At 67.8% G+C, this 22,697-nt stretch overlaps 1 protein-coding gene across 22 annotated transcripts in view; it reads left to right on the top strand.

The window, feature by feature from the left end:
• The window catches only part of PLEC (plectin), a 166,566-nt gene that overhangs the window by 104,207 nt on the left and 39,662 nt on the right, over positions 1–22,697 (top strand). For 10 of the 22 annotated variants that reach the window (XM_043507194.1, XM_043507196.1, XM_038391702.2 and 7 more), the window contains 14 exons: positions 2,037–2,098; positions 5,679–5,693; positions 6,966–7,055; positions 7,711–7,746; positions 9,841–9,918; positions 10,095–10,187; positions 13,231–13,397; positions 16,124–16,239; positions 16,462–16,568; positions 17,880–17,999; positions 19,326–19,421; positions 20,114–20,241; positions 21,343–21,436; positions 21,653–21,807. In XM_043507194.1, the coding sequence (XP_043363129.1) occupies positions 2,037–2,098; positions 5,679–5,693; positions 6,966–7,055; positions 7,711–7,746; positions 9,841–9,918; positions 10,095–10,187; positions 13,231–13,397; positions 16,124–16,239; positions 16,462–16,568; positions 17,880–17,999; positions 19,326–19,421; positions 20,114–20,241; positions 21,343–21,436; positions 21,653–21,807 (1,357 nt within the window). The remainder of the gene's footprint in view (positions 1–2,036; positions 2,099–5,678; positions 5,694–6,965; positions 7,056–7,710; positions 7,747–9,840; positions 9,919–10,094; positions 10,188–13,230; positions 13,398–16,123; positions 16,240–16,461; positions 16,569–17,879; positions 18,000–19,325; positions 19,422–20,113; positions 20,242–21,342; positions 21,437–21,652; positions 21,808–22,697) is intronic. The other 12 variants (XM_043507202.1, XM_038391710.2, XM_038391698.2 and 9 more) reach the window with 3 other exon arrangements.

Genomic DNA, 22,697 nt, shown 5'->3' with positions numbered 1-22,697 from the left:
CGCTGGGAACCCTGCCTGCGTGCGGGAGTGGCACTTCCTGCCCCACCCAGCCTGCGTGGGGAGCAGCCGTGCCCACACTGGAATGAGGTGGGGGGGGCTAGGAGAAGCGTCCCAGGGGCTCGATTGCCACCGTGCTCCTTCCTTGGGGGTGGTGCCCAGCTGGAGCTGAGCCCCAGGGTGTGTCTGTGCCTCCCCCTCCCCCTCACGTCTGCTGAGAGCTGCTCTGCCCCTGGCTGCCCCTTGGGTGCAGCCCCCACCATGGGTCCCGTGGGGGAAGTCAGCCCTGCCCCCGGAGGCACGCCCCTGCTGGGCACCCGTCCCAGCAAGTGTCTGGCCCTGGGCGGCTGCGAGCTGCAGGGGCAGATCTCCACGCTCTCCTGGCTGGACAAGACACGACACGTGAAACCTACATGGGGAGGGCAGCTGTGCCAGCCCATCCCCGGGCATGAGCCTGTTGGGGCGGGGGGGTCCCCTCTTCATTCGGGCAATTCAGGCTTGGAGGAGGGGTGGGTTCTGGGGAGGGGAGTGTGGCCATTTACTCCTGGGCTGGGGGGATGTTATCCCGGGCTAACTGCCGTGTGAGGGGGCCCTAGCGCATCCCGGGTGTTCCCAGCCTCCTCTTCCCCTCCCAGGTCCTCACGACCCACAGCTCGCCTGTCTCCGCTGGGCTGTAACCTGCTCACTGGGGGTGTTACATGGGGCCTAGGGGAGACTCCTCCCTGTCCCGGGCAGGTCAGTGCTCCCCCCACCCACCCCACTGGCCCAGGCTCTGGCAGCTAGTGTGGGGCCCGGATTGGAATCCAGGTGTCCTAGCCCCTGAGCCCCCTGAGGCCAGTGCAGAGCTGGGCGGAGCCTGTCGCTTGTGGGGCTGTGTGCTGGGGGTGATGGGGATGAGCTGCCCCTTGGGGAGGGGTCGGGGTCCCCACAGAGCTCTGGAGGGGTGAGTTCAGCATGAAGGACCGTGGGGCTGGAGCCCTGGTTCCAGAAATGCCTTGGGGGGGGTTTGGAGTGACCCCTCTGCTCCCTGCCTGCCATGGGGCTGGGTCTTGCTCCTGCAGCCCTCAGAGATGGGGGTGTCTGTGGGGTGAGAAATGGGTCCCCTGGCTCAGGCAGAGAGCAGGGGGGCACCTGGGAATCATTCCTGGCACTGCCTGCCCATGGCTCGATGTTCCCAGCTGGAGCTGGATGGGGCTGAGCCGGTCCCCACCGGGGCAGCACGGCCTGTCCTGCCGGAAACGGGTCCCAGCCCCTGAGCCTGCTGTGGGGCCCACCCCAGTGTCGGCGGGGCGGGGCGCCTGGGCTGTTCTCCGGGAGGCCCTGGCCCGCTGGGCGTGCAGACAGCTGCTCCCTGCCGTGTGCCAGCACCCCTACTCCGCATGGCTCTCCCAGTAGTGACTGAGACCCCTGCCCCCACACAGGGACCCCCCCGCCCGTCGCCGCCGAAGAGCCGCTCCCCTTGGCTCGCCTGCCCCCTACTGCCTTTGGGTCCCTGCTGTGGCCTGTTTGCTGGCTCCTTTGTGGGGGCTCTCGGCTCTGCCCTGGGCCCCTAGAGCGTGTGGGGCTCAGGAGGCACCAGCCCCAGGGGCAGCAGCTCCTGCAGTGGGGTGAGTGCTGTGGGGGACTGGAGGGGGCGCCCTGGGGCCCGGCTGGCCGGGACCGCCCCAGGTTGCTGCGCTCGGAGAGGTGCCTGGCTGCTGTGACCCACGTGGGAGTAGGCGCAGGGGGCTGCTCTGGGGCATTGGCCATCGGCTTCTCGAGCCCTGGGGCTGGACATGGGGCACAGCGGGGGGCGCGGCGTGAGTCATTGCAACCATTTCCTTGGCACCGATGAGTCAGGCCCCTTCCTGCCTGTGCTGAGCTCCGGGAGCCTGCGGGGTCTTGCTCATCCCTCTTCTGAGTTCTGGCCCTGCTGGCCGGGGGGGTTGCTGCCACTCTTCCCCCCCCAGACTCCATAAGCTCCCCTGTGTCCCCGCAGACTCTGTAAGCCCCTCGTACCCTGCCACATGCACTAACACCCATGGTCTCCTCTCTTGCAGATGAGCGAGACCGGGTCCAGAAGAAAACCTTCACCAAATGGGTCAACAAGCACCTCATCAAGGTAAGGGTGCTCGCCCCCCAGGGACAGGGGTAGGGGGTGGGGCCTCTCTTTGGAGGGCAGGGCAGCAGGGGTGACAGCCCAGGGCTGGGCAGGTCCCTCACTGTTAACCAGCAGTGCCTGGTTAGCCCGTGGAACTCACTGCTGCAGGATGGGTGAAGTGAACAGCTGACAATAGGTGGTTTCTATTGTAGGGGGCAAAGTGCCGGCTTGGGGGAAGGTCACTGCATTGCTTTCAGGCCCAGCAGCCCTGGTGGCAATTCACCCCCAGTCACTGGAGCTGGGACTCTCCCCATGGGGGGCCCAGTTATGGAAGGGCCAGCACACCCCAATCCCTTTCCCAGGGGTGGCTCTCAGAGGGGAGACCCCTTTGGACGGGACCCAGTCCCTGGGGGGCCCTAGCCTCCTTCAGCTGCTGGCTACCTGAGTGCCCCATGTGTGACCACTCTTGTCTGCCTGCATACTGCCACGCTACCCGCTGTGCCCTCGCCCCCATGGCTGCCCTGGGCCAGCCTCAGCTTTGCCCTGGGTGGGGGGTGGGATGCCGGAACCGGGATGGAGAGGGGCACATGGAGGGCATCCCACACCTCCCCGTGTGTGTCCTGGGGCTGGAAGACCAGGCTCCGCCGAGCGGCAGCCACAGAGTAAGTGACGGGGGGGCACTGTCTGCACTGGATCGGAGCACCGGGCGCCTAGGCTGGGCAGGGGGTGGAGGTGCCTGGGCTGCCCTAGATTGCGTCTGTCCCCAGCCCCCCGGGGCACTTGCCTGGAACTCGCAGGCTGGGGTGGGCACCAGAGCAGACAGTGCAGCACGGGGCCGGCTGGGGCCACCGGGTGCTGCCCAGCACTGGTTGGTAATGCCTGGGCAGGAGCGCGGGAAGCAGTCCCTGCCCGCGGCCAGCCGTGCCATAGTATGTGAGGGCGGTGCCCAGCTCCTGCTGAGAGGAGCATCCACATCCAGCACCTGGCTCTGCTCTGCCTCCTGGCGTGGGCCCCAGCCGGAGAGCTTGGCGGGGTGGGAGAAGGGGTGCCTGGCGACAAGGAGACAAGGGCTGGGCGCCCGAGCAGTGGGAAGCTGTGTGCTCTGACCAGGCAGGGGCAGTTCAGGAGGGCTGGGGAGCAAGCCTCTGGAGTCTCCCTGGCCCAGAAGGAGCCACTTTGCCCCATGCCCAGCCTAGCTGGCAGGCTGCCTCTCCTCCCACAGCCGCGCTGAGCACACAGCAGCCTGCGGCCCGGCTCTCAATGGGCGATTGTGCTCCGGCCCCGTGGAGAAGGGGATGTTCCGGGTGGCGTTGATGAAGCAGGATTTCAGAGCTGCACGGCCAGCATCGTGTGACCCAGCGCCTGCTCCCCCCACCCCCACCCCCGCCGCAGGCGCAGCCGGGCGCTTGTGAAAACTGGGCTCTGCTGCATCTTCCACTGTGGAAAGTCGGCTCTGGCCCCCCAGCAGTTCAGCCAGGCCCTTCCGATGGGCCTGGGGAGACGGGAAGTGCCTGGCTTGATCTGCATGGGCCCTGCCTCCTGCCCGACGGGGCTGGCACCAGAGGGAGGGGCAGGAACCCTGCAGCAGGGAGTGCTGGACTGACGGGACAGCCCCCTCACCCCGGATAGGAGGGACTGGAGCTCTTTCTATTGTAACCTCGGCTCTTCTCATGAGTCACGTCACTGTCTGCTCTGCCCTGGAAATTGCTGAGTTCTCAACCTTGCTGGCATCTTATAGCAGGGAGTTCCCCAGGTTGCTGCAGTACAGGGACACAGCCCTGGCCCCGCCTCTAACCAGTAACGCCCATCCCGGCCGAATGAAGGGACCCAGCCCCATCCCCTGTCTAACCAGTAGAGCCTGGCCCGGCCGAGTGCAGGGACATGGCCCTGGCACTGCGTCTAACCAGTAACGCCTGGCCAAGTGCAGGGACACAGCTCCAGCCCCATGGCGAACCAGTAACACCTGGCCCGGCTGAGTGCAGGGACATGGCCACAGCCCCCCCTCTAAGCACTAGTGCCCGGCTGAGCACGGGGACACAGCCAGGGCCCCGCGTCTAACCAGTAACGCCCGGCTGAGCATGGGGACACGGCCAGGGCCCCGCGTCTAACCAGTAACGCCCGGCTGAGCATGGGGACACGGCCACGGCCCTGTGTCTGACCAGTAACGCCCTGCTGAGCACGGGGACACGGCCACGGCCCTGTGTCTAACCAATAACGCCCGGCTGGGCACGGGGACACGGCCACGGCCCTGTGTCTAACCAATAACGCCCGGCTGGGCACAGGGACACGGCCATGGCCCCGTGACTAACCGCTAGTGCCCGGCTGAGCACAGGGACACGGCCAGGGCCCCGCGTCTAACCAATAACGCCCAGCTGGGCACGGGGACACGGCCACGGCCCCGCGTCTAACCAATAACGCCCGGCTGGGCACAGGGACACGGCCATGGCCCCGTGACTAACCACTAGTGCCCGGCTGAGCACAGGGACATGGCCAGGGCCCTGCGTTTAACCAGTAACGCCCGGCTGAGCACGGGGACACGGCCACGGCCCCGCGTCTAACCAATAACGCCCGGCTGGGCACAGGGACACGGCCATGGCCCCGTGACTAACCACTAGTGCCCGGCTGAGCACAGGGACATGGCCAGGGCCCTGCGTTTAACCAGTAACGCCCGGCTGAGCACGGGGACACGGCCACGGCCCTGTGTCTAACCAATAACGCCCGGCTGGGCACAGGGACACGGCCACGGCCCCGCGTCTAACCAATAACGCCCGGCTGAGTATGGGGACACGGCCACGGCCCTGCACCGCACAGGACATGCTGCCTCTCAGCATCATTCTTTGCCCTGGCACCACGAGCCAGGCCCGGCTCCAGAGAGCAGCACGCGCTGGACCCCGCCTGCCCTGCCCCCACGTGCGTGTCTGGCCACACACATGCTTGTGTGCCTGCCTGCACCGGTCCTGTGCCAGGCCTGTAATCCCCGCCCCCACGCTTTGTGCACTCAGCTCCTGGGGGCAGGGCCTGGCCTGGCTGGGAAGCATCCGGCACACCCCAAACCAGCGCAGACAGACAGCCCTGGCGCCTATGGCCAGGGCCCTGGGCACACTGCACAGGCAGAGTGCAGGGTGGCCCATGGGGGGCAGCACATGGGGCCAGGCGGGGGAGATGCCAGGGGCTGGCCAGGCTGTAGGGCTGGGTGGGTGGGAGCTCGCTGGCCTGACCCATGTGGGCCGTGAGGTTGGCACAGGGAGCCCCTGCTCTGTGCAGGGGGCAGGCACGGTGCAGCTCTGCAGTTCTGCCATGGGGAGGCCCCCTGTGTGGGGAGGCGAATCTCTCTGCTTCGGCTGGCTCCCCATCGCTCCCTGGCGCCTGCCCCACCCAGGGGGTGAGTGCTGGGCCGGGCTCTCCCAAGCCGAGGGGTTCCAGGGGCACCGCCCGGAGTGGAGCGTCCAGTGTGGGGGGCCCAGGATCCCTGCTGTGCTCGCGGCCCCGGGGCATGGGCAGCAGGCCGGGCGGTGGCTGGGGAGCTGAACGCCGGATCTGCACCACCTCTCTGCCCCTAACCCCCCTCTCTCTCTCTCCCCGCCGTCCCCTCCTGCGGCAGCACTGGCGAGCAGAGGTAGGTGGCATCCTGTCCTATGCACGGCGTGACCGACGGCACCACGCATGGCTCCTGTCTGCCCTCCCTGCTCCCCAGGCAGGGCCATGGGCTTGGGTCTGTGGGGGGCAGAGGCCATGGGCTGGCAGGGCTCAGGACCAGTGCACCACAGCGCCTGGAGCCAGGTCCAGGCATCGGAGCTCCTGGGCTCCGGCCCCAGCCTGTCCCTGCCAGCATCAGTACAGTGGGGAAGGAGGCCAGCCCAGCCCAGCCCTCGGAGTGGGTCAGGCCCTGAAACAACCAGCCTCTGGCAGTGCAAAGGGTGCCCGCCAGGCCCCACAGACCCAGCTAGCTTCATACAGGTTAGCGCTAGGCACATGCCCAGCCCCTGCACCCAGGACATTTGCAGAATGCCCAGGCCCGCTGGCCCCGAGGAACAGAACACACCCGCTGTAAGACTCCTCCCAGGGCCAGCGCCTGCTGGCCCTCTGCACTGTGCATTTATCAGGAAAGACCAGGCGTCCAGGTGACAGGGGAAAGGATCATCCAGGTAATATCCAGGTGACGGGGGAAGGATTTTGAAAACAAACGGTGGATGCAAAACCAAATCCTAGCACACTTTCTGGAGACCGCATTTAGCAAACCGGTTCCCCTCCTGGCTCAAGAGCTTTCTCACCCCAAGTTCTCTCCACTGTTTTCACCCCAGGCTGGCTGAGACCCCGCTTTCCTGACTGCTGACATGCTGTCCATTTACTTCCTAGGGTAGAGCATCAGCAGGGTGGGGGGGTGTCTCTGCTTTCTAGAAACACCCCCAGAGTTCATTGGTTTTACTCCTAGACCAGATAACCCCCGGGGCTTGTTTGTTCCTGCGTGCTCCTTTCCTGGTGACATCACTGCTCTTGGCTAACGTTTGAGTGTGTGTGGAAGTGGGCGTCCATTGTCTAGCTTACCACGCTGATGTACAGTGCTGCCTTGTCTCCTGTCTGGAGGACTCAGGTGGAGGCATGTCGCCTTTGGGCACGCAGTACTCTGGTTCGGATCCACGCTGCCTTGCATGGCACACACATGCGTTTTGCAGTGACCGTGATGACCCGTGTGAGCGTGGCTTTCATTTGAGCCCTTCCATGATGTCCTTTGGGGCCCGAGTCAGATACCTGCACCCCTTGTCAGCGGGTTGCAGAGGTGCTGGGTCAGGGCAGCCCGCCGGGCTCAGGGCTCGGCCGAGGGCTGGCTGGCGGCTCCGTGGCTGCTGTTAGCTTTGCCCCCGTTAACAGTTCCTTTCCGTCTCCACAGGCTCAGCGCCATGTTAGCGACCTGTACGAGGACCTGCGGGATGGCCACAACCTCATCTCGCTGCTGGAGGTGCTCTCGGGGGATACCCTGGTAGGTGGCACCACTGGCTTCCAGACTGCAGCTTCCACACAGCCGCCTCCCGCCTCCCCCCTCCGGTGCCCGTCCTGCCCAGCGCAGGAGCTCTGGCCCGGCCCGGTCGGGGCAAGGAGCAGGTTCTGGTCCGGTGACGGGGGTGGGGAGGGGAGAGGTTCTCAGGGCGAGTATCTGCTCTGCGCTGCTCCCCCCCATGCCACACCCTCTTCTCTCCCCCCCGCGTCACATCCCCCCACCCCCGCCCAGGCACGTCCTCGCCCGCTGACCCATAGGCTGGGCCCCTGCCCGGCCCAGCACCACCTCCCCCAAACCCTGCAGACTCGGGCCCGGTCCCCTTGGAGGAGGGTCGTGACCTGGCTTCCCTGACACACCTGCCTGCTGACCCCGCATGCTCTGACCCCGACCTCTCGCTGTACCTACTAGGGAAATCAGTCTGGTTCCTAGGCCCCCCGTGCTCCCCAGGGCTCCCCCGGCTCAGGCCCTGGCTCGCGCCCCCCCCGCGCCCTGAGACTCGGCCCCCCCGGTGCATTGTGGGCTTTTAACACACTAACGTTACTTTGCTACACTGAACTTTCTGCTTCTTTGTACCTGTCTGCTGACCCCTGACCTCTGCTCTCTGGCCTCCTGTCTTTGCACTGCTCTTGCTGGCTAGCCGAGGGAGCGAGACCTGATCAGGAGCTTGCGGCTGGTGAGTGGTTCCGCCTTTGCTCCCCGCCCGGCCCCGCGCCGCCCCATTGGCTGGGGAGCCACGACGTCATGGCAAGCCCAGCCGCTCGCAGCCCGGCTAAGCGCGCCGCTCGCCTGCGACTGGCTGGGCTGCTGGGGCGAGCCGGGCTGGGGGGTGCAGCAGCGGGGCAGGCACGGCCGGGGGAGGCTCTGGGGCCTGCCGCGCTCCTGGGGGCCGCGCCTGCCGGGGCAGAGACCTCTCCGAGCCCGCCGCGCCCCCAGCCACTCGCGCCGCCGGCTGGGACCTGCTGCAGGGGGGCTGCCCGGGGCGCTGCGGGGTGCTGCGGGGGGGGCTGCGGTTGGTGCAGAGGCCAGCTGCAATGTGCTTGGGGTGGGCTTGTCCTCTGAGGGCTGTACTGGGCTGGGAGTGCTGCAGGGGCTCAGCAGGGGGCGCTCTCCCCAGCAGGCAGGGCTGGCCCCAGGAGCGCTATAGGGCAGGGAGCGGGGTGGGGGCTCAGCAGCGGGTGCTCTCCCCAGCAGGCAGGGCTGGCCCCAGTGCCCCAGCTTGGCGCTTGGGGGGGGGCTCTCCCCTCTGTTGGTGTGGCCGCAGTGCCCCAGCATCCGTGCGCGGTCTGACACGGACGTCCTGGTCCCTCCTGGCCGTGCGAGCGCCAGGTCCCTTTTTGCAGGGCCGGAGGCTTGCACTGCGTCATGCCCATTTCCCTGGGCTGTGCTTGGCACCCCTTGCAGGCGCCGGGAGGAGCAGGCGTCTCGGAGCGCCACGTGCTGTGTGCGGCGTGGCACTTTGCTGTGCTCCCCGCACAGGGGCGCCATCTCGGGCTCCGGAGCTCTCGCTGCCCCCAGGCTGTGCGGGGAGGGCGCAGGAAGGCAGAGCCGGGCCCTGGCCTGCCCTGGGGCTGGTGGGTGCTGGCCATGGGGCAGGGCTGGCCAGCTGTATCCAGGTGCCCTGGAGGAAGCTCAGAGTCGCAGCCCAGCCGTGCTCAGCACTTTCCTTACTATTGTTTCGTTCGGCACATTTCCTTCCAGCCTCCCGTGGGAGCAACTAGTGGCTGAGGATTTCCGGGCCCAGCCCCACACCCCCTGCGCTGCCCTTTCCTTCAGGCTCCGCGCCCCACAGCTCCGGCCCGCTGCTGGGAGCCTCCTGTTCCAGCTAGCGAAGGGGGGTCCCAGCCCAGCAGTCCGGCTGGGATGTGCCCCGTCTCCTGGGCACTGCCCTCGGGCCCTGCAGCGTGGGGAGTGGTGCTGCCAAGGGACCTGGAGAGGCGGTGACCGGGCGGGCTGAGCTGTGGGCAGCTGGCTCTGGGGCCTGGCGGGACCCCGGCACTGAGCACCAGCCTGGTTCCCACCTGCCAGGGGCGCCGAGGCCAGCAGCCATTCCTCTCCAGCCCCTGTCCTCTGTCCGCATGGTTTGTAAGCCCTGTGCTAACCCTGCTTGCGCCGTGAGCCCTGGTTCTGTCCTGAGCACCTCGGCCGTGGCACCCTGCAGCCTCGGGGCCGGGGCAGGGGAGAACTGGAGGCAGCAGGGGATGCCCTGGGTGCAGTTCTTCTTTGACCCCGGAGAGCTGGGCCCTGGCTTCTCCTCTAGCAATGGGCTCCTGCGGCCCAGCAGTTGCAGGGCAGGGCCCTTGGGCTGGGGGGTAGTGCGAGGAAAGGGGCTGCCCCATTGACTCTGTCCGTCAGTCCCTGGGGAGCTCTGTCATCGCCGACGGCTGAGCCTGCTCCTGCTGCAGCCCCTCGGGGTGACTGCGCAGCCCCCGGCCTGCTGGGGCATGGGGCAATGGAATGGGCACCTGGGAGAGGAGCCAGTTAGGGCAGCTAGGTCTGGCCAAGGGGGACCGCTCAGCTTCTGCCCCGCCTTGAGCTACACCTATGGGGGGAGGGGTCCTGGCACCTACTGACTGGGGGCACCAGCTGTTGAGTTCCTCTTGCTCTCACTTCTCCCCAGAGCCCTGGCTCCGCAGTTTGGCAGCGGGGACCTGACCTGCACCAGGGCTGCTGGCCCTGCCCTGCGTGGGGGGAGGAGTGCTCAGGGCACTAGGGGGGCCCTGGCGCCCCGGCTCGGCCACTCACCCTCCTGCTCCTTCTGTCTTTGCAGCCCCGCGAGAAGGGGCGAATGCGCTTCCATAAGCTGCAGAATGTGCAGATTGCCCTGGATTACCTGAAACACCGGCAGGTGAGCTGCGGGGGGGGGGGGTAGGCTGGGGCTGGGGAGCAGAGGAGGGGCAGGTTCCACCCCAGCTGAGATGGGGGGGGGGTCTCGCCAGGGGCTGGGAGAGGGGCAGGCCCCAGGCCTGCAGCCTGAGGAGCCCGTTGGGCCCCATGACGTAACTGCGGCTCTGGTGTCGGCAGGTGAAGCTGGTGAACATCCGCAACGATGACATCGCCGACGGCAACCCCAAGCTTACGCTGGGCCTCATCTGGACCATCATCCTCCACTTCCAGGTGAGCCTGGCTCCACCTGCCCGCCCCCCCGCCCCCTTTCCCCCCGGCCCTCTGCTGGGAAAGGCCAGGGCTAGAGCGCTTGCGCTTGCTCTCGCTCTCTTTCACTGGCTCCCATGGGGCTGGCATTGGGTAGGGCGAGGCCCTGCTCCCATCTCTAGAGCTGGCAACCCGGGGCTTGGGCCGGGAGGGCCGTGGGGCAGGGCTGAGGGGGGAGCTGCTCTGGAGTGGGGTGAGACCTGGGGGCTCCTTGCTTCTCCCTCCCCCTGACCTGACCTCAGCTACTCCCTGCCGAGGGAGCCTCCTGCCCTCCGGCTGGGGCATGGCCCTTGGCCTCTGCGGGGAATGCTGGGCTCCACCAGCCCCGGCGCGGCGCGGGAGGGGCGACGCCGGCTGCCTGGGCGGGAACGTGGCAGCCGCAGGGGCAGTGTTTTGGAGGCTGAGTCACCCACTCCCTGTGCCAAGCTGCTGAAGCACAGCTTAGCCCCAGGGCGGAGCCTGGCCGCCGGGATGACTCAGACACACGGGCCCTGGCTGGCATCCGTGCCTGCTCCCGCGAGCTAGCCACAGTTGTTTCCTGTTCTCGCGGGTGCTGTGCCGGGGGCCGGCGGAGCCCTGGTGAAGCTGGAGCTGCCCAGTTCTCACCAACCACCTGGGAATGGCAGGAACCAGCGGAGCTGGCCCCAGCCACAGGCTTCTTGGCCTGGCCGCCCGGCCGCCCCTGGTCCATTGCACGCAGGTCCCCCCTGCGGCTGCACACACATCGCCTCACTGCTCCTTGGGGCTGGCTCTTGCTGGGGACCCCTGTGCTGCCTGGCCTGGAGCTGGGCATGGCTGTCAGCCCGACTCGCACGCTGCTCTTCCTGGCCAGGCTCTGCAGCTCCTCTGTCCCAGTAGAACACAACCCCCAGAGGTGCGAACGGGGTGGGGCAGGGCCCCCCTTCCCCACAGGCTGCACTGGGGAGGAGGGGCAGCTCAGCTTGCAGAGCCCAACCATAGGGCTCTGGAGCCAGGAGTCCTGGTGTTCCAGGAGGCTGCCTGTGGGCTCTTGTCCCTGCCCAGGTCAGGAGAGCGGGACCAGGCTGGGGTCTGGGCAGTATCCCTGCTGCAGCAGTGGGGGAGCAGCGGGGGCAGGCTGGTCATGGAGTGCCCAGAGCATCGGGACCTGCCATGTGCTCTGGGGCGAGCACCGGGAGTGGAGAGATGCCAGGCAGCTGGCGGAGCAGGTGCTTCCGTTCTGCCCACTGTCGTGGCCCAGCCTGCAGCCTCTGTCGGGTGGGGGCGGGGGCAGCGTGTGCCACAGGACATGTCCCTGGTTGGGGGCCAGAGAGCCCCCTGCGGCGGGGGGGAGGCGTGCAGAGCTGGGCTGTGATTCAGGTGCCATTTCTGCTGGGGTTGAGAGTTTGTGCCCAGCGTGGGCGCTTGTGTTGAGTGCGAGCAGCCCCGAACCGCCCCCCGCGGGCTGCGGTCCCAAGTGAAACAGGAAGGAGGCTGCTCTGCTGTCTGGAGCCTCGCCACTGGAGACAGCTGCGTCCTGGGGTGGGTGAGACAGAGTCCCAGGGTGCTCGGGAGTGGCCCCGAGTGAAGCCAGGCAGGACTCTGGTGTAGCGCGACTCCCCGCAGGGCAACCTCGCACCAGGGCAAGGAGCCTGCTCGGCTTCGGTGCTCCCTGGGTCTGACCTCGGAGCGTTCAGCCCCCTGTTCGCCCCTGGGGAAGCCTTGCACACCCCCCAACGCCGCAGGCAGCAGTGACTTTCAGCCCGCGTGTAACACAGAGGTTTATTAGTCGACAGGAACACAGCGTAGAACAGAGCGTGTTAGCACAGGAATCGGGAGCAGCAAAGTCCATCCTGGGGGGATCCAGGGCCTGGTGCCCCAGTCTCCCGCTCCAGGAGATGACCCCTTCCAACTGCCTGGCCTCCCTCACACCCATTGCCCCTCCTCCCTCCTTTGTTTCTTCCCCAGGCCAGCAGGTCACCTGCTCTGCACCAACACCTCCCGCTGGATGGGGACCTGTGACGAAGCGGGACTGTTCTGAATGTTTCCTCTGAATAGTGTGGGGGTGCCTCAGTTTCCCCTATGCAGATCTTAAGTGTCTAGGTGGTGGGATAAGGGTGCGTGATCCTTGCAGAGCCCTGGAGGGCAGGTGTGGGCAGGGGTCTGGACACAGAGAATGGCCGACACCCTGTTTCCTGGCCACTGATGGCCTGGGCCCTTCCCCCCTGCAAAGTGAGAGATAAAAGGTTGGAGAACAAAGGAATCCGGTGCCCTCCTGGCCTGGGAAAGGGACAAAGCCCAGAGGAGGGGGGGAGGGGGCTGGAGGGAGTTTCAGTTTGGGGCTGGCTGGGGACGAGGAGTGAAGTGCAGATGTGGTTGTCTGGCTCACTGCCCCCCAAAATGGACCCAGCTGAGGGGTCCTGTTCTCTGCACCTCCAAGCTCTGTGTTAGACCATGTTCCTGTTGTCTAATAAACCTTCTGTTTTACTGGCTGGCTGAGAGTCACGTCTGACTGCGGAGTTGGGGGGCAGGACCCTCTGGCTTCCCCAGGACCCCACCTGGGCGGATTGGCTGTGGGAAGCGCACGGAGGGCAGAGGACGCTGAATGCTCTGAGGTCAGACCAGGAAGGGGGGAGCCGGGTGAGCTGTGTGTCCTGCAGACAGGCTGCTCCCAGACAGGAGACTTCTCCAGAGTCCTGACTGGCTTCGTAGGGAGCAGCTCCAGAGCATCGCCCAGGGACTCCGCGACAGGACCGACCATCAGTTGCCAGGCTACAGGGTGTCCACTGTTCTCTGCAGCCAGTTGCACTTGCGCCTGCCCTCTCCGGGTCTCTGGAACGGTCACACCCCCTTATCCCACCACCAAGAGACCTGAATAACACAGAGGGGAAACTGAGGCACACACAGTATTCAGAGAAAACATTAAGAACTTTCCCGCTTTGTCCCAGGGTGTCCCTGGGCCAGGGGGTGCAGGAGGCTCCCAGCGGAGCGCTGGATAGGGGCTCCACAGGGCCAGGGTGGCTGGCTGACGCATATCCGTCCCTTCCAGATCTCGGACATCCAGGTGAGCGGGCAGTCCGAGGACATGACGGCCAAGGAGAAGCTGCTGCTGTGGTCGCAGCGCATGGTGGAGGGCTACCAGGGCCTGCACTGCGACAACTTCACCACGAGCTGGCGGGATGGACGTCTCTTCAACGCCATCATCCACCATCACAAGTGAGAGATGGGCGGGGGCTGGGCACGGCCTGCACTGGGGGTGGGAGCCGGGGGGAGCAGGGACTCAAACTCGCTGGCTGGTAAGTGTGTGCCCAGTGGTCAGTGCACAGCTCTGCGGGGGCTGCCCCACACGCAGCTCTGCGAGCCCAGGGGTGCTGGGCTCCCTTGCTCTGGGGTGGCCGCCGCACTGGAGGGTTGGGGGGCAGTGACTGCTCTGTGTGATCTCGGCCCAACCACCCCCTTGGCTGGGGCTGCATCCCTGAGTTGGCAAAGACTGCGGGAGAGGCTGGCAAGGGTGCCCTGCCCTGCCCCGCCCCACTTGGCTCTGGCAGGCGCCTATCGCCCTAGGCAGCAAGTTCTGCGGGAGCATGTCGGGACAGCTAGCTGGATAGTTCAGAGAGGTGGAGCCGGGCCGCGCCCTGCGCCACCCCTGGAAGCAGGAACTGTTTTCCCTTCCCAGGCTCCTGGGGGCTGGCACAGCCCCCCCAGCTAGCCCCTCTCCTAGCCACCTGGGCTCCCCGAGCGAGTGACTTAGCTGACACACAGCAGCTGCTGCCAGGGTCCCTGAGCCATCTGGGCCCCTTGCCATCCTGCAGTCCCCATGGGGGGGCTCCCAGAGCAGGGCTGTGGGCTGGGGAGGCCCAGGAGGGGGCTCTCCAAGCAGAGTAGGGGCAGCACGTGCAGGCAGATCACAATGGGCCCGTCTCAGCGGGATCGGGCCCATCTCACTTGCCTTCCCTTGGAGAGGCGGCTGTTGGAGGAGCCCCCACAGCTGGGCCTGGCGCTTGGGGCCTGCGTAAAATGCAAAATCTCCAGACAAGTTCCAGCCCATCAGCCCATTGTCGTGCCAGCGTCACTGAGAGCCGGGCTGGGCAGGCGGACCCCCTCCGACCCTGTATGCCTCACCTGCCTGGACTGCCAGGGCCGCGCTGCCCATCCCCGGCACACAGCGCTGCCCTCGGCTGGGGGGGGGGGGCGGGGGCCTGCTGGAGGCTACGTCAGCTCCCTTACAGCTTCCTTTGTAAGTGTAACAAGTATGTGCAGGAGCCGCCCCGCCCCGGGAGAGGCAGGGGGAGAACGTGGGGCTGGCAGCATAGCACAGCCTCCGCTCTGCAGGGAGAGGGTGACTCCCCGGCATCGCGGCGTCAGGACAGGCGGCTCGGCCAGGGGTCCCGGCTCCCCAGCGTCAGGGCGGGCGGCTCGGCCAGGGGTCCTGGCTCCCCGGCACCAGGGCGGCTCGGCCAGGGGTCTCAGCTCCCCAGCGCAGTGAGCAGAGGAAGGCTCGAGCCCGGCATGGAGAGGAGCTCGCGCCAGCGGGTGAAGAAGAAGCTGCACCGGCGGGGGCCAGGCAGCTCAACGGGGTCCCGGGCGGGGGCAGAGGAGCAGGTGGTGATGCTGTGCGAGGAGATCGCCGACCCCGCTGTGCTGGAGACCCCCAACGTCAGCAGCTCGCTGTACTCCCTGCACTCCACCCTGCGGCTTCAGGAACTGTAGGCACCGGTGCAGTGGGTGGGCTAGGGGAGCCAGGGCAAAGCCTTGACTGGCCGCAGCTGCCCCCTCCCCCCAGGCTGCACTGGCTGGGGGGCTGATCTTGTGGGGGGGACGGGCAGAGCTTGTTCTGCCTCAACTCATCCGCCCCGGGGTGCAGCAGTCAGTTAAAAGTACCCGCGTTCACAGCTGTTGAGCGGAGTGGGGGGGGACAGAAACCTGGGCTGGCCCCCACTGGAACAGGGCCTCCAGGCATCTGGTGCAGCGGCGGTGGGGGGGGTAGTTGGCTCTGCAGAGCCGGAGCAGATCTGCCATCTCGGGGCAGCGTTACCTGGCTTCCCCAGGCAAGGCCTCGGGGAGGTCGGCTCCCGCTCTCTGCCGGGCTATGGCTCCTGCTGCGGGCGCGGGGCTCGGCAGGCTGCCCAAGCCCCCAAGTCAGGGGAGCTGCCTCGTAGCTGTGAGGGGCGCGGCGCCAGCGGCAGGGCTGGGGGAATGACCCCCGGTGTCGTACTGAGGTGCCCCGCCTGGGCCGGGCCGGGGAGCTGGCAGGAGCCAGCCTGACTGCCGGGTGGGGAGAGCGTTGGACTGTGCTGAGCTGTGGGGGCTGGTTAGAGCTCTCCTGGCCCCACAGCCGACAAGCTGCAGGGGGGAGAGGGAGGGCGCGCACAGGGGCTGCCGGCCCGGCCCATGGTATGAGTCAGCATCTCGCGTTTCCCCCAGTTGTGCAAGGGTTAAGTGCTGGGGCCCGCCCGGCCCGCGAGGGGGCCCGGTGCTGGGGCCCGCCCGGCCCGCGAGGGGTCCTGGTGCTGCGGCCCGCGAGGGGGCCCGGTGCTGGGGCCCGCCCGGCCCGCGAGGGGTCCTGGTGCTGCGGCCCGCGAGGGGGCCCGGTGCTGGGGCCCGCCCAGCCCGCGAGGGGGCCCGGTGCTAGGGCCCGCGAGGGGGCCCGGTGCTGCGGCCCGCGAGGGGGCCCGGTGCTGCGGCTTGCCCGGCCCGCAAGGGGTTCTCCTAGCCCCTGCAGTGGAGGATGCTGGTGATGTGCTCTTTGGGGGGCACAGACCTGGCCCAGCCCACAGCTCCCACCAGACAGTGCCCCCAGGCGTCCCAGCTGCTGCAGCCCTGGCATGGCGTAGGGGGTGGGGCCGAGCTGTCAGTGGGGCCCCAGAGCAGGCTCCAAGCTGGGCTTGGGGTTTACAGCTCTGGGGATGCCGGGCCCCTCACACGCTCCGTCTCTGATGCAGGCCCATGCTCATCGACATGAACAAGGTGTATCGCCAGACCAACCTGGAGAACCTGGACCAGGCCTTCACCGTGGCCGAGCGGGACCTGGGGGTGACGCGCCTGCTGGACCCTGAAGGTACGAGGTGGGGAAGGGTCCCTGTGCCACGCACACAGCCCCTTCCTGGCCTGGGGCAGCCACCCAGTGGCTCTGCTCCTTGCAGGGAACCCTTGGGTGCAGCAGCCCCTTGGCCCGGTGGTGAATGGGTGCATCCCATGAGTACGGGGGGCAGTCCTCTGCAGGTGGAGACCCCTGGGCTGGGGCTCCCCCACAGCTGCTCACGCTCTGCCCTCCCCCCAGATGTGGACGTGCCCCAGCCGGACGAGAAGTCCATCATCACCTATGTCTCGTCGCTGTACGATGTCATGCCCCGTGTGCCCGAGGTGTCAGTCGGCATCAAGGCTAATGTGAGTATGGGGCTGTGGAGGCCATAGGGCTTCGGGGCCGCTGCGTCTCTGGGGCTGGCATGTGCCCAGCCTGCCAGGGCCCGGGAGCCCCGCTGTGCCACAGGGACAGGCCATGATACGCCGGCAATCCCTCTCTCCACGCTCCCTGCAGCGGGGCCCGATGAGCCACAGGCCGTGGGAGCCCTGGCAATCTGCAGAGACGCCAGGGAACAGGAAGGTGCCTGAGGCTGGGGGCTGGCGCCAGAGAAGCAGGCTAAGCATAGAGCTCCCCCTCCCTCCCCTTGCCTGACGCCTCTGGCCTTTGTCTCCCGCTCAGCCGTGCTTCCCAGCAGAGGGTGGGGGTCCCCTGTGTCACGGAGCCCCGGGATCGGTGCTAGGCCCCGGCTTGGGAATGGTCTGGGAGGAACCCTTCAGTGGGCCAGACCCCCAGGGCCTCTCTCCCGGCTCACGGGCAGCCACGCGGCCTCTTGGCCTCCTCAGCCTCAACCCTGGGGGCTCCAGTCCTCCTGCCCCACACCCTCAGCTCTGCCCAGCGAATCCAACTGGGCCAGACCCCTGGGGAGACCCGGCCCCGCAGCAGGGGCTAGTGCCCCTCGCCCAGCGTTCGCAGGGACACTCTCCGCGCGGTCACAGCCGGGTTGTTAGCTAGCTGCTCACAGCACGGGATGTGCTCAGGGTCGCCCAGGGAAACGCGGGTTAAAGCCCCGACCGGTGGGGTCAGCCCGGAGCCCGGAGCCCAGCTGTAAGAGCCCCGTTGTTCCAGCTCTGTCTGTCTGTCCGTCTGACCTCCTTGGGCAGTTCCCAGGTGAGCCCAGGCTCCTTCCAGCAGCCGGCACCTACCCCCTCACCTCACTCCTCACAGTGCTTTGTTCTCGAGCTGGGGGGGGTCTTTGCTCAGCCTCCCTGCAGAGGTGGGGAAACCTCTCCCTACCCCCCCTCCCGCCTCCCAGGCCTGTGCTCTCAAGCTCTTAGCCATGCCTTGAGAGCAAACAGTCCTGTCCCCTCCTCCCGCACTGGGTAACGGTGCAGCATGTAGGGGAAACTGAGGCACACACGGGGTCATAAAAACAGTACTGAAAATTCCGGTGATGGGGGTGATTGGCCAGTCACTGAGGTTCCCATCCAGGGGTGATTCCAGCCGAGATGGTCCCAGGGAAACCAGCGATTCCTGCCCGCCAAGGAGCTCGGCCCCGAATCCCACCCATCCGTTTCTGTGCTCTCTCTCCACTCCTGGGGGCCGGGGAGGGGAGGCGAGGCCGGCCAGCCCGGCAGCTGCGGGGACCCGGGGCCATGCTCTCGCCTGTCCCCTAGGAGCTGCAGCTGCGGTGGCAGGAGTACCGCGAGGTGGTGACGGCGCTGCTGCAGTGGATTCGCAATCACACCATCCTCTTCGAGGAGCGCAAGGTGCCGGCCAGCTACGAGGAGATCGAGGTGAGGGGCCTGGCTGTCTGGGCCATGTGGGGCTGATTCCCGGGGATGGGGCTCTGGGGACCTCTTGTCCCCAGGCTGCACAGCCTCATCTCCCCAGCTACGGGTGCCCTTTGGGGCCCCCCGGTTCCTTCAGTGCCCCTTCTCGCTGGGGCAGGAGCAGCCCACATGGCCTCTTCAGCTGCCACCCATCTCCCACCGCTGGACATGGAGAGGGAGCAGCACAGGCTGTGCCTTGCCATGCTGGAGTGCCCCTCCCGGTGGGGGGCTGCGCACTGAGTGGCTCCTGGGCTGGGCTGGGGGTGTGCTCAGAGCCTGAGCTGGCGGGGGGGCCAGGGTCTCCGAGCCGCGTGTTCTGTCTCCTGGCTCCCTTCTCGTCCTGGCCCGACGCAGCTGCCGCTGGCAGGAGATGAAAGGCCCCGGTGCTGGGTGGGGGAGCTCGGCAGTGTGCCCAGGTGCCCAGGCCCCACCCCCACACAGGAGCCGCCTGGACGCCCCCAGAAGGAGGGGCCCACAGAGCTCCCGAGGGAGTGGGTGCGTCCCGATGGCAGCGAGGGGGAGGCAGAGTCTGTGGGTCCCTGGGGCCGTAGGGGAGCTGGCATCTGGCTCCTGGGATGCCCAGCCCGTCTCTGCGCTGGCAGCTGCCCTCACTTGGGGGGTCTGAGCCCAGCGTAGGGGGCAGCCGGCCCCGTGAGGGCCAGGCTGAGTCAGGGGGGCCTGGCAGGGCCCAGCTCCTCACCCCGGGGGGGTGGGCGGGAGAGAGGGAGGGAGGAGGGTGGTGACATGGGTGAGGTTTTTCGCAGGAGTGGGTGGGTGAGATTCTGTGGCCTGCGCTGTGCAGGAGGTCGGGCTAGATGATCAGAATGGTCCCTTCTGACCTTAGTATCTATGAATCTAGGAGGCAGGCAAGCCAGAGGAGTGGGGCAGCGCAGCGGGCGGGGGATCAAGGGGCTCCCCAAGCAGGGGGAGGGCGTCTGACTCATTCCTTCCATGCCAGCCCCTCGTGAGTCAAAGGCGGCCAAGAAGAACCCGTGGGGCGGGGCCGTGCGTGGGGCCAGCTCAGCTCCGGATCCCAACCCCTGGCTGGGGGGCCTTGTCCCAGCCCGGAGTGGGGATGTCGTCTCCTCGGTGGGGGGCAGGGGCTAGTGAGGATAAGCCCTGCGTGCTGGGCTAGGAAGAGGCTGGCCAGGCATGGGCCCTACTGATGGTGACCCTGCTCCTGGCACAGAGCCCCCGGGCAGCTGGTCACAGGTGGGTCGCACGGGGCCCCTCCCCTACCCCGGGGCCTGCCCTGCCTCCCCTGTGCCCTAACCCCAGCTTCCCCCCCAGCTCCTGTGGCGCCAGTTCCTGAAGTTCAAGGAAACCGAGCTCCCGGCCAAGGAGGCCGACAAGAACCGCTCCAAGGTCATTTACCAGTCGTTGGAGGTGAGCGGGGTGATGCCCCAGGGACCCCCTGGCAGAGAGCCGCCCCGAGTCCTACATACAGCCGACAGGGCTGTGCCACGCCCCTCCCCTCCCGTCCCCCCCCCGGGGCTGTGCCACGCCCCTCCCATCCCCCCCGGAGCTGTGCCACGCCCCTCCCGTCCCCCCCAGGACTGTGCCACGCCCCTCCCATCCCGTTCCCTCCCATCCCCCCCTGGGGCTGTGCCACGCCCCTCCCGTCCCCTCCCCTCCCATCCCCCCCTGGGGCTGTGCCGAGCCCCTCCCGTCCCCTCCCCTCCCATCCCCCCCTGGGCTGTGCCGAGCCCCTCATCCCTGAGCACGAGGGGGCTGCGCCCGGCATGTGACCGGGGGAGCTGTCCTGTGACTCTGTGTCATGCGGTGTGGGCCCTGCAGCTGGGCATCCCCAGCTCCCCACCGGCCCAGCCCCTGCAGATCCTGGGCATGCCCAGAGCAAAGCCCTCCCGAGTGGGGCCAACCAGTGTTTGTGTCCCCCACTCCTGCACTGCCCCATGGACCCCTCAGGCTGGGTGCTGCAGATTGGTCCTCACGTGGCCCCCCATCCCATGGCCCCGTAGCTTCAAAGGCCCCATTTCTGTGTGTATCAGGAGCTGGCCCCCGATCTGCCTCAGGGGTGGCCCTCCTAGTCCATGTAACACCCCCTCTTGCCGGCGCAGGGCACAGTGCAGGCCGGGCAGCTGCAAGTGTCCCCCGGCTACCACCCGCTGGATGTGGAGAAGGAGTGGGGCAAGCTGCATGTCGCCATCCTGGAGCGCGAGAAGCTGCTGCGTGCTGAATTTGAGAGGTCAGTGCTTCGGGGGGAAGGTGGGAGCCCAGGGGGCTGGGAGGGAATGTGGGGTGGGGAAGGGCTGGGAAGGAACCTGGGGCGGGAGCTGGGAGGGAGATCGGGGGGGGGGGATGGAGATCTGGGGTGGGGAAAGGCTGGCTGGCGGTGGAGGGGCCGTGGGCAGGGGAGAAGGGCTGGCTGACGGGGGTCGGGGGGCTGAGGTGGGGGGGGTTGTTCGGGGGGGCTGGCTGGCCCAGGACCCTCTCCAGGCCAGGCTGCCGCTGGCAGCGGCTCGGGGCCGGGGTGTTCCCGCCCTGGCCTCGCAGCCCGTAATGGGAACCATACGGCTGGTGACTCACCGCCCGCCGGGTGCCTCCCTCAGGAAGCCCAGCCCCGGCTGCCCGCCGAGCAAACAGAGCCGAGCGCAGGCTGGCCACGGGCAGTGCCGCTGGGGCTCCCGGCTCGCCCTGAGCTCCAGGCTCCAGCAGAGACGAAGGGGGTGGGGGGGCTCTGCCTTTCCCACAGGCGCGTGGCAGAGCAGGGGTGGCGTCCCGGGGGCCTGGGGTTGCCCTGGCCACCAGGACTGGGGTGCGCACGAGTGGGGCTGGGTTGGGGTGAGGCAGAGGAAGGCGGGGGCTGGGCGGGGGGCTGGGGTGCCCACAGGAGGGGTGGGGGACGGGGCGCCCCCAGCGGGGGGGGGGGGGGTTGGACGGGGGGACGGGGCGCCCCCAGCGGGGCGTGGGGCTGGACGGGGCGCCCACAGCGGGGGCGGGGGGCTGCACGGGGGGACGGGGCGCCCCCAGCGGGGGCGGGGGGCTGGATGGGGGGACGGGGAGCCCACAGCGGGGCGGGGGGATGGGGAGCCCACAGCGGGGGCGGGGGGCTGCACGGGGGGCTGCACGGGGGGACGGGGCGCCCCCAGCGGGGCGGGGGGCTGGACGGGGCGCCCCCAGCGGGGGCGGGGGGCTGCACGGGGCGCCCCCAGCGGGGGCGGGGGGCTGCACGGGGGGACGGGGGGCTGCACGGGGGGCCCACAGCGGGGGCGGGGGGCTGCACGGGGGGCCCCCAGCGGGGGCGGGGCGCAGTTGTTCACCGTGCTCCCCTCCCCACCCCGCGCAGGCTGGAGTGGCTGCAGCGCATCGTCAGCAAGCTGCAGATGGAGTCGGGGGTGTGTGAGGAGCAGCTGAACCAGGCCGACACCCTGCTGCAGTCGGTGAGAGCAAAGCCTGGGGGAGCGGGGGGCTGCCCAGGGACCCCCGGGACAGGCCTGCCACTGCGCTGGCCAACACCTGAGGGCCTGGGGCAGCCCCTAGGTAGCCTGCGGGGTAGGGCAGTGCATAGAGCGTGGGGGCAAGGGGACGGAGCAGTGCATGCAAGGGGGACGTGTCTCAGACGCCCCCCCCCGGTTTAACACATCTGCCCCCGGCAGGACGTCCGGCTGCTGAACGCCGGGAAGCAGCCGCAGAAGGCAGCCGAGATCGAGCGGGACCTGGACAAGGCGGACGCCATGATCCGCCTGCTCTTCAATGATGTGCAGGCCCTGAAGGACGGGCGCCACCCGCAGGGCGAGCAGATGTACCGCAGGTAACGGCCCAGCCGGAGCCCCGCCCCTGCCGGGGGGCGGGGCCCAGCCGGAGCCCCGCCCCTGCCGGGGGGGGCGGGGCCCAGCCGGAGCCCCGCCCCTGCCGGGGGGGCGGGGCAGTGACAGATCCACAGGCCTGGTGCTCTCGCACGGCTCTGTCACGGCCCCTGGGAGGACCCCTTCAGTGAGTCAGCCCCCCCGAGGGTCACACTCTGTCACTGGGGTCAGCCCCTCGGCTTCACCATCTGCAGGGACTGACCATTGGAGCCTTCAGCTCCCCTGGGTCCTGCCCTGAGCTCCCTGCAGGGAGTCCACCTGAATTGAACACCGCAAGGAACCTTACGCATCCAAAGGGAGCAAAGCACCCCCAGTTTCCTTTATCTGGAGTGACTCTCAGCCTGGGGGGTTATTAGGTGTCTGGAACTCAGCGTAGCGAGTCCTTCACTAACGCAGACAGGAAAGTTACAGCAAAGTCCAGCTGGGTCAGTCCAGAGCCCAGAGCTCTCTGACCCTTCTAGTCCCAGTCCAGCAGCCCCCCACTTAAAAACCCCACCTGCCCCCTGCTTTGTCCTTTGTCCTTGTTCCCCAGGAAACCTGGCCTCCCCCTCAGCCCTTTGTTCTCCAGCTCGTTCCACCAGGCTGGCATCCTGCCGAGAGTCAGGGCTTGTAAGTTGACAAAACAAAAATCGCCAAAGGGTGTTCACACGTGTTCCCTCTGTCGGCAGATCCTGTCCACATTGGGGACACCCTCATCGACTGGGTGAATATTGCACCGTGGGTATGTATCCCACAGTGCAGCGTTGTGGGAAGGAAGAGCTGAGCGCTGCCGAGAGCAGCATCGTGAGTAGCTCTGGGAGCACTCCGTGCTGAGGAATGGCAAAGCACCCAGCAG

This window comes from Dermochelys coriacea, chromosome 2 (assembly GCF_009764565.3).
Source record: "Dermochelys coriacea isolate rDerCor1 chromosome 2, rDerCor1.pri.v4, whole genome shotgun sequence".
Taxonomy (NCBI): domain Eukaryota; kingdom Metazoa; phylum Chordata; order Testudines; family Dermochelyidae; genus Dermochelys; species Dermochelys coriacea.
This window is presented reverse-complemented; position numbering and strand designations above follow the sequence as displayed.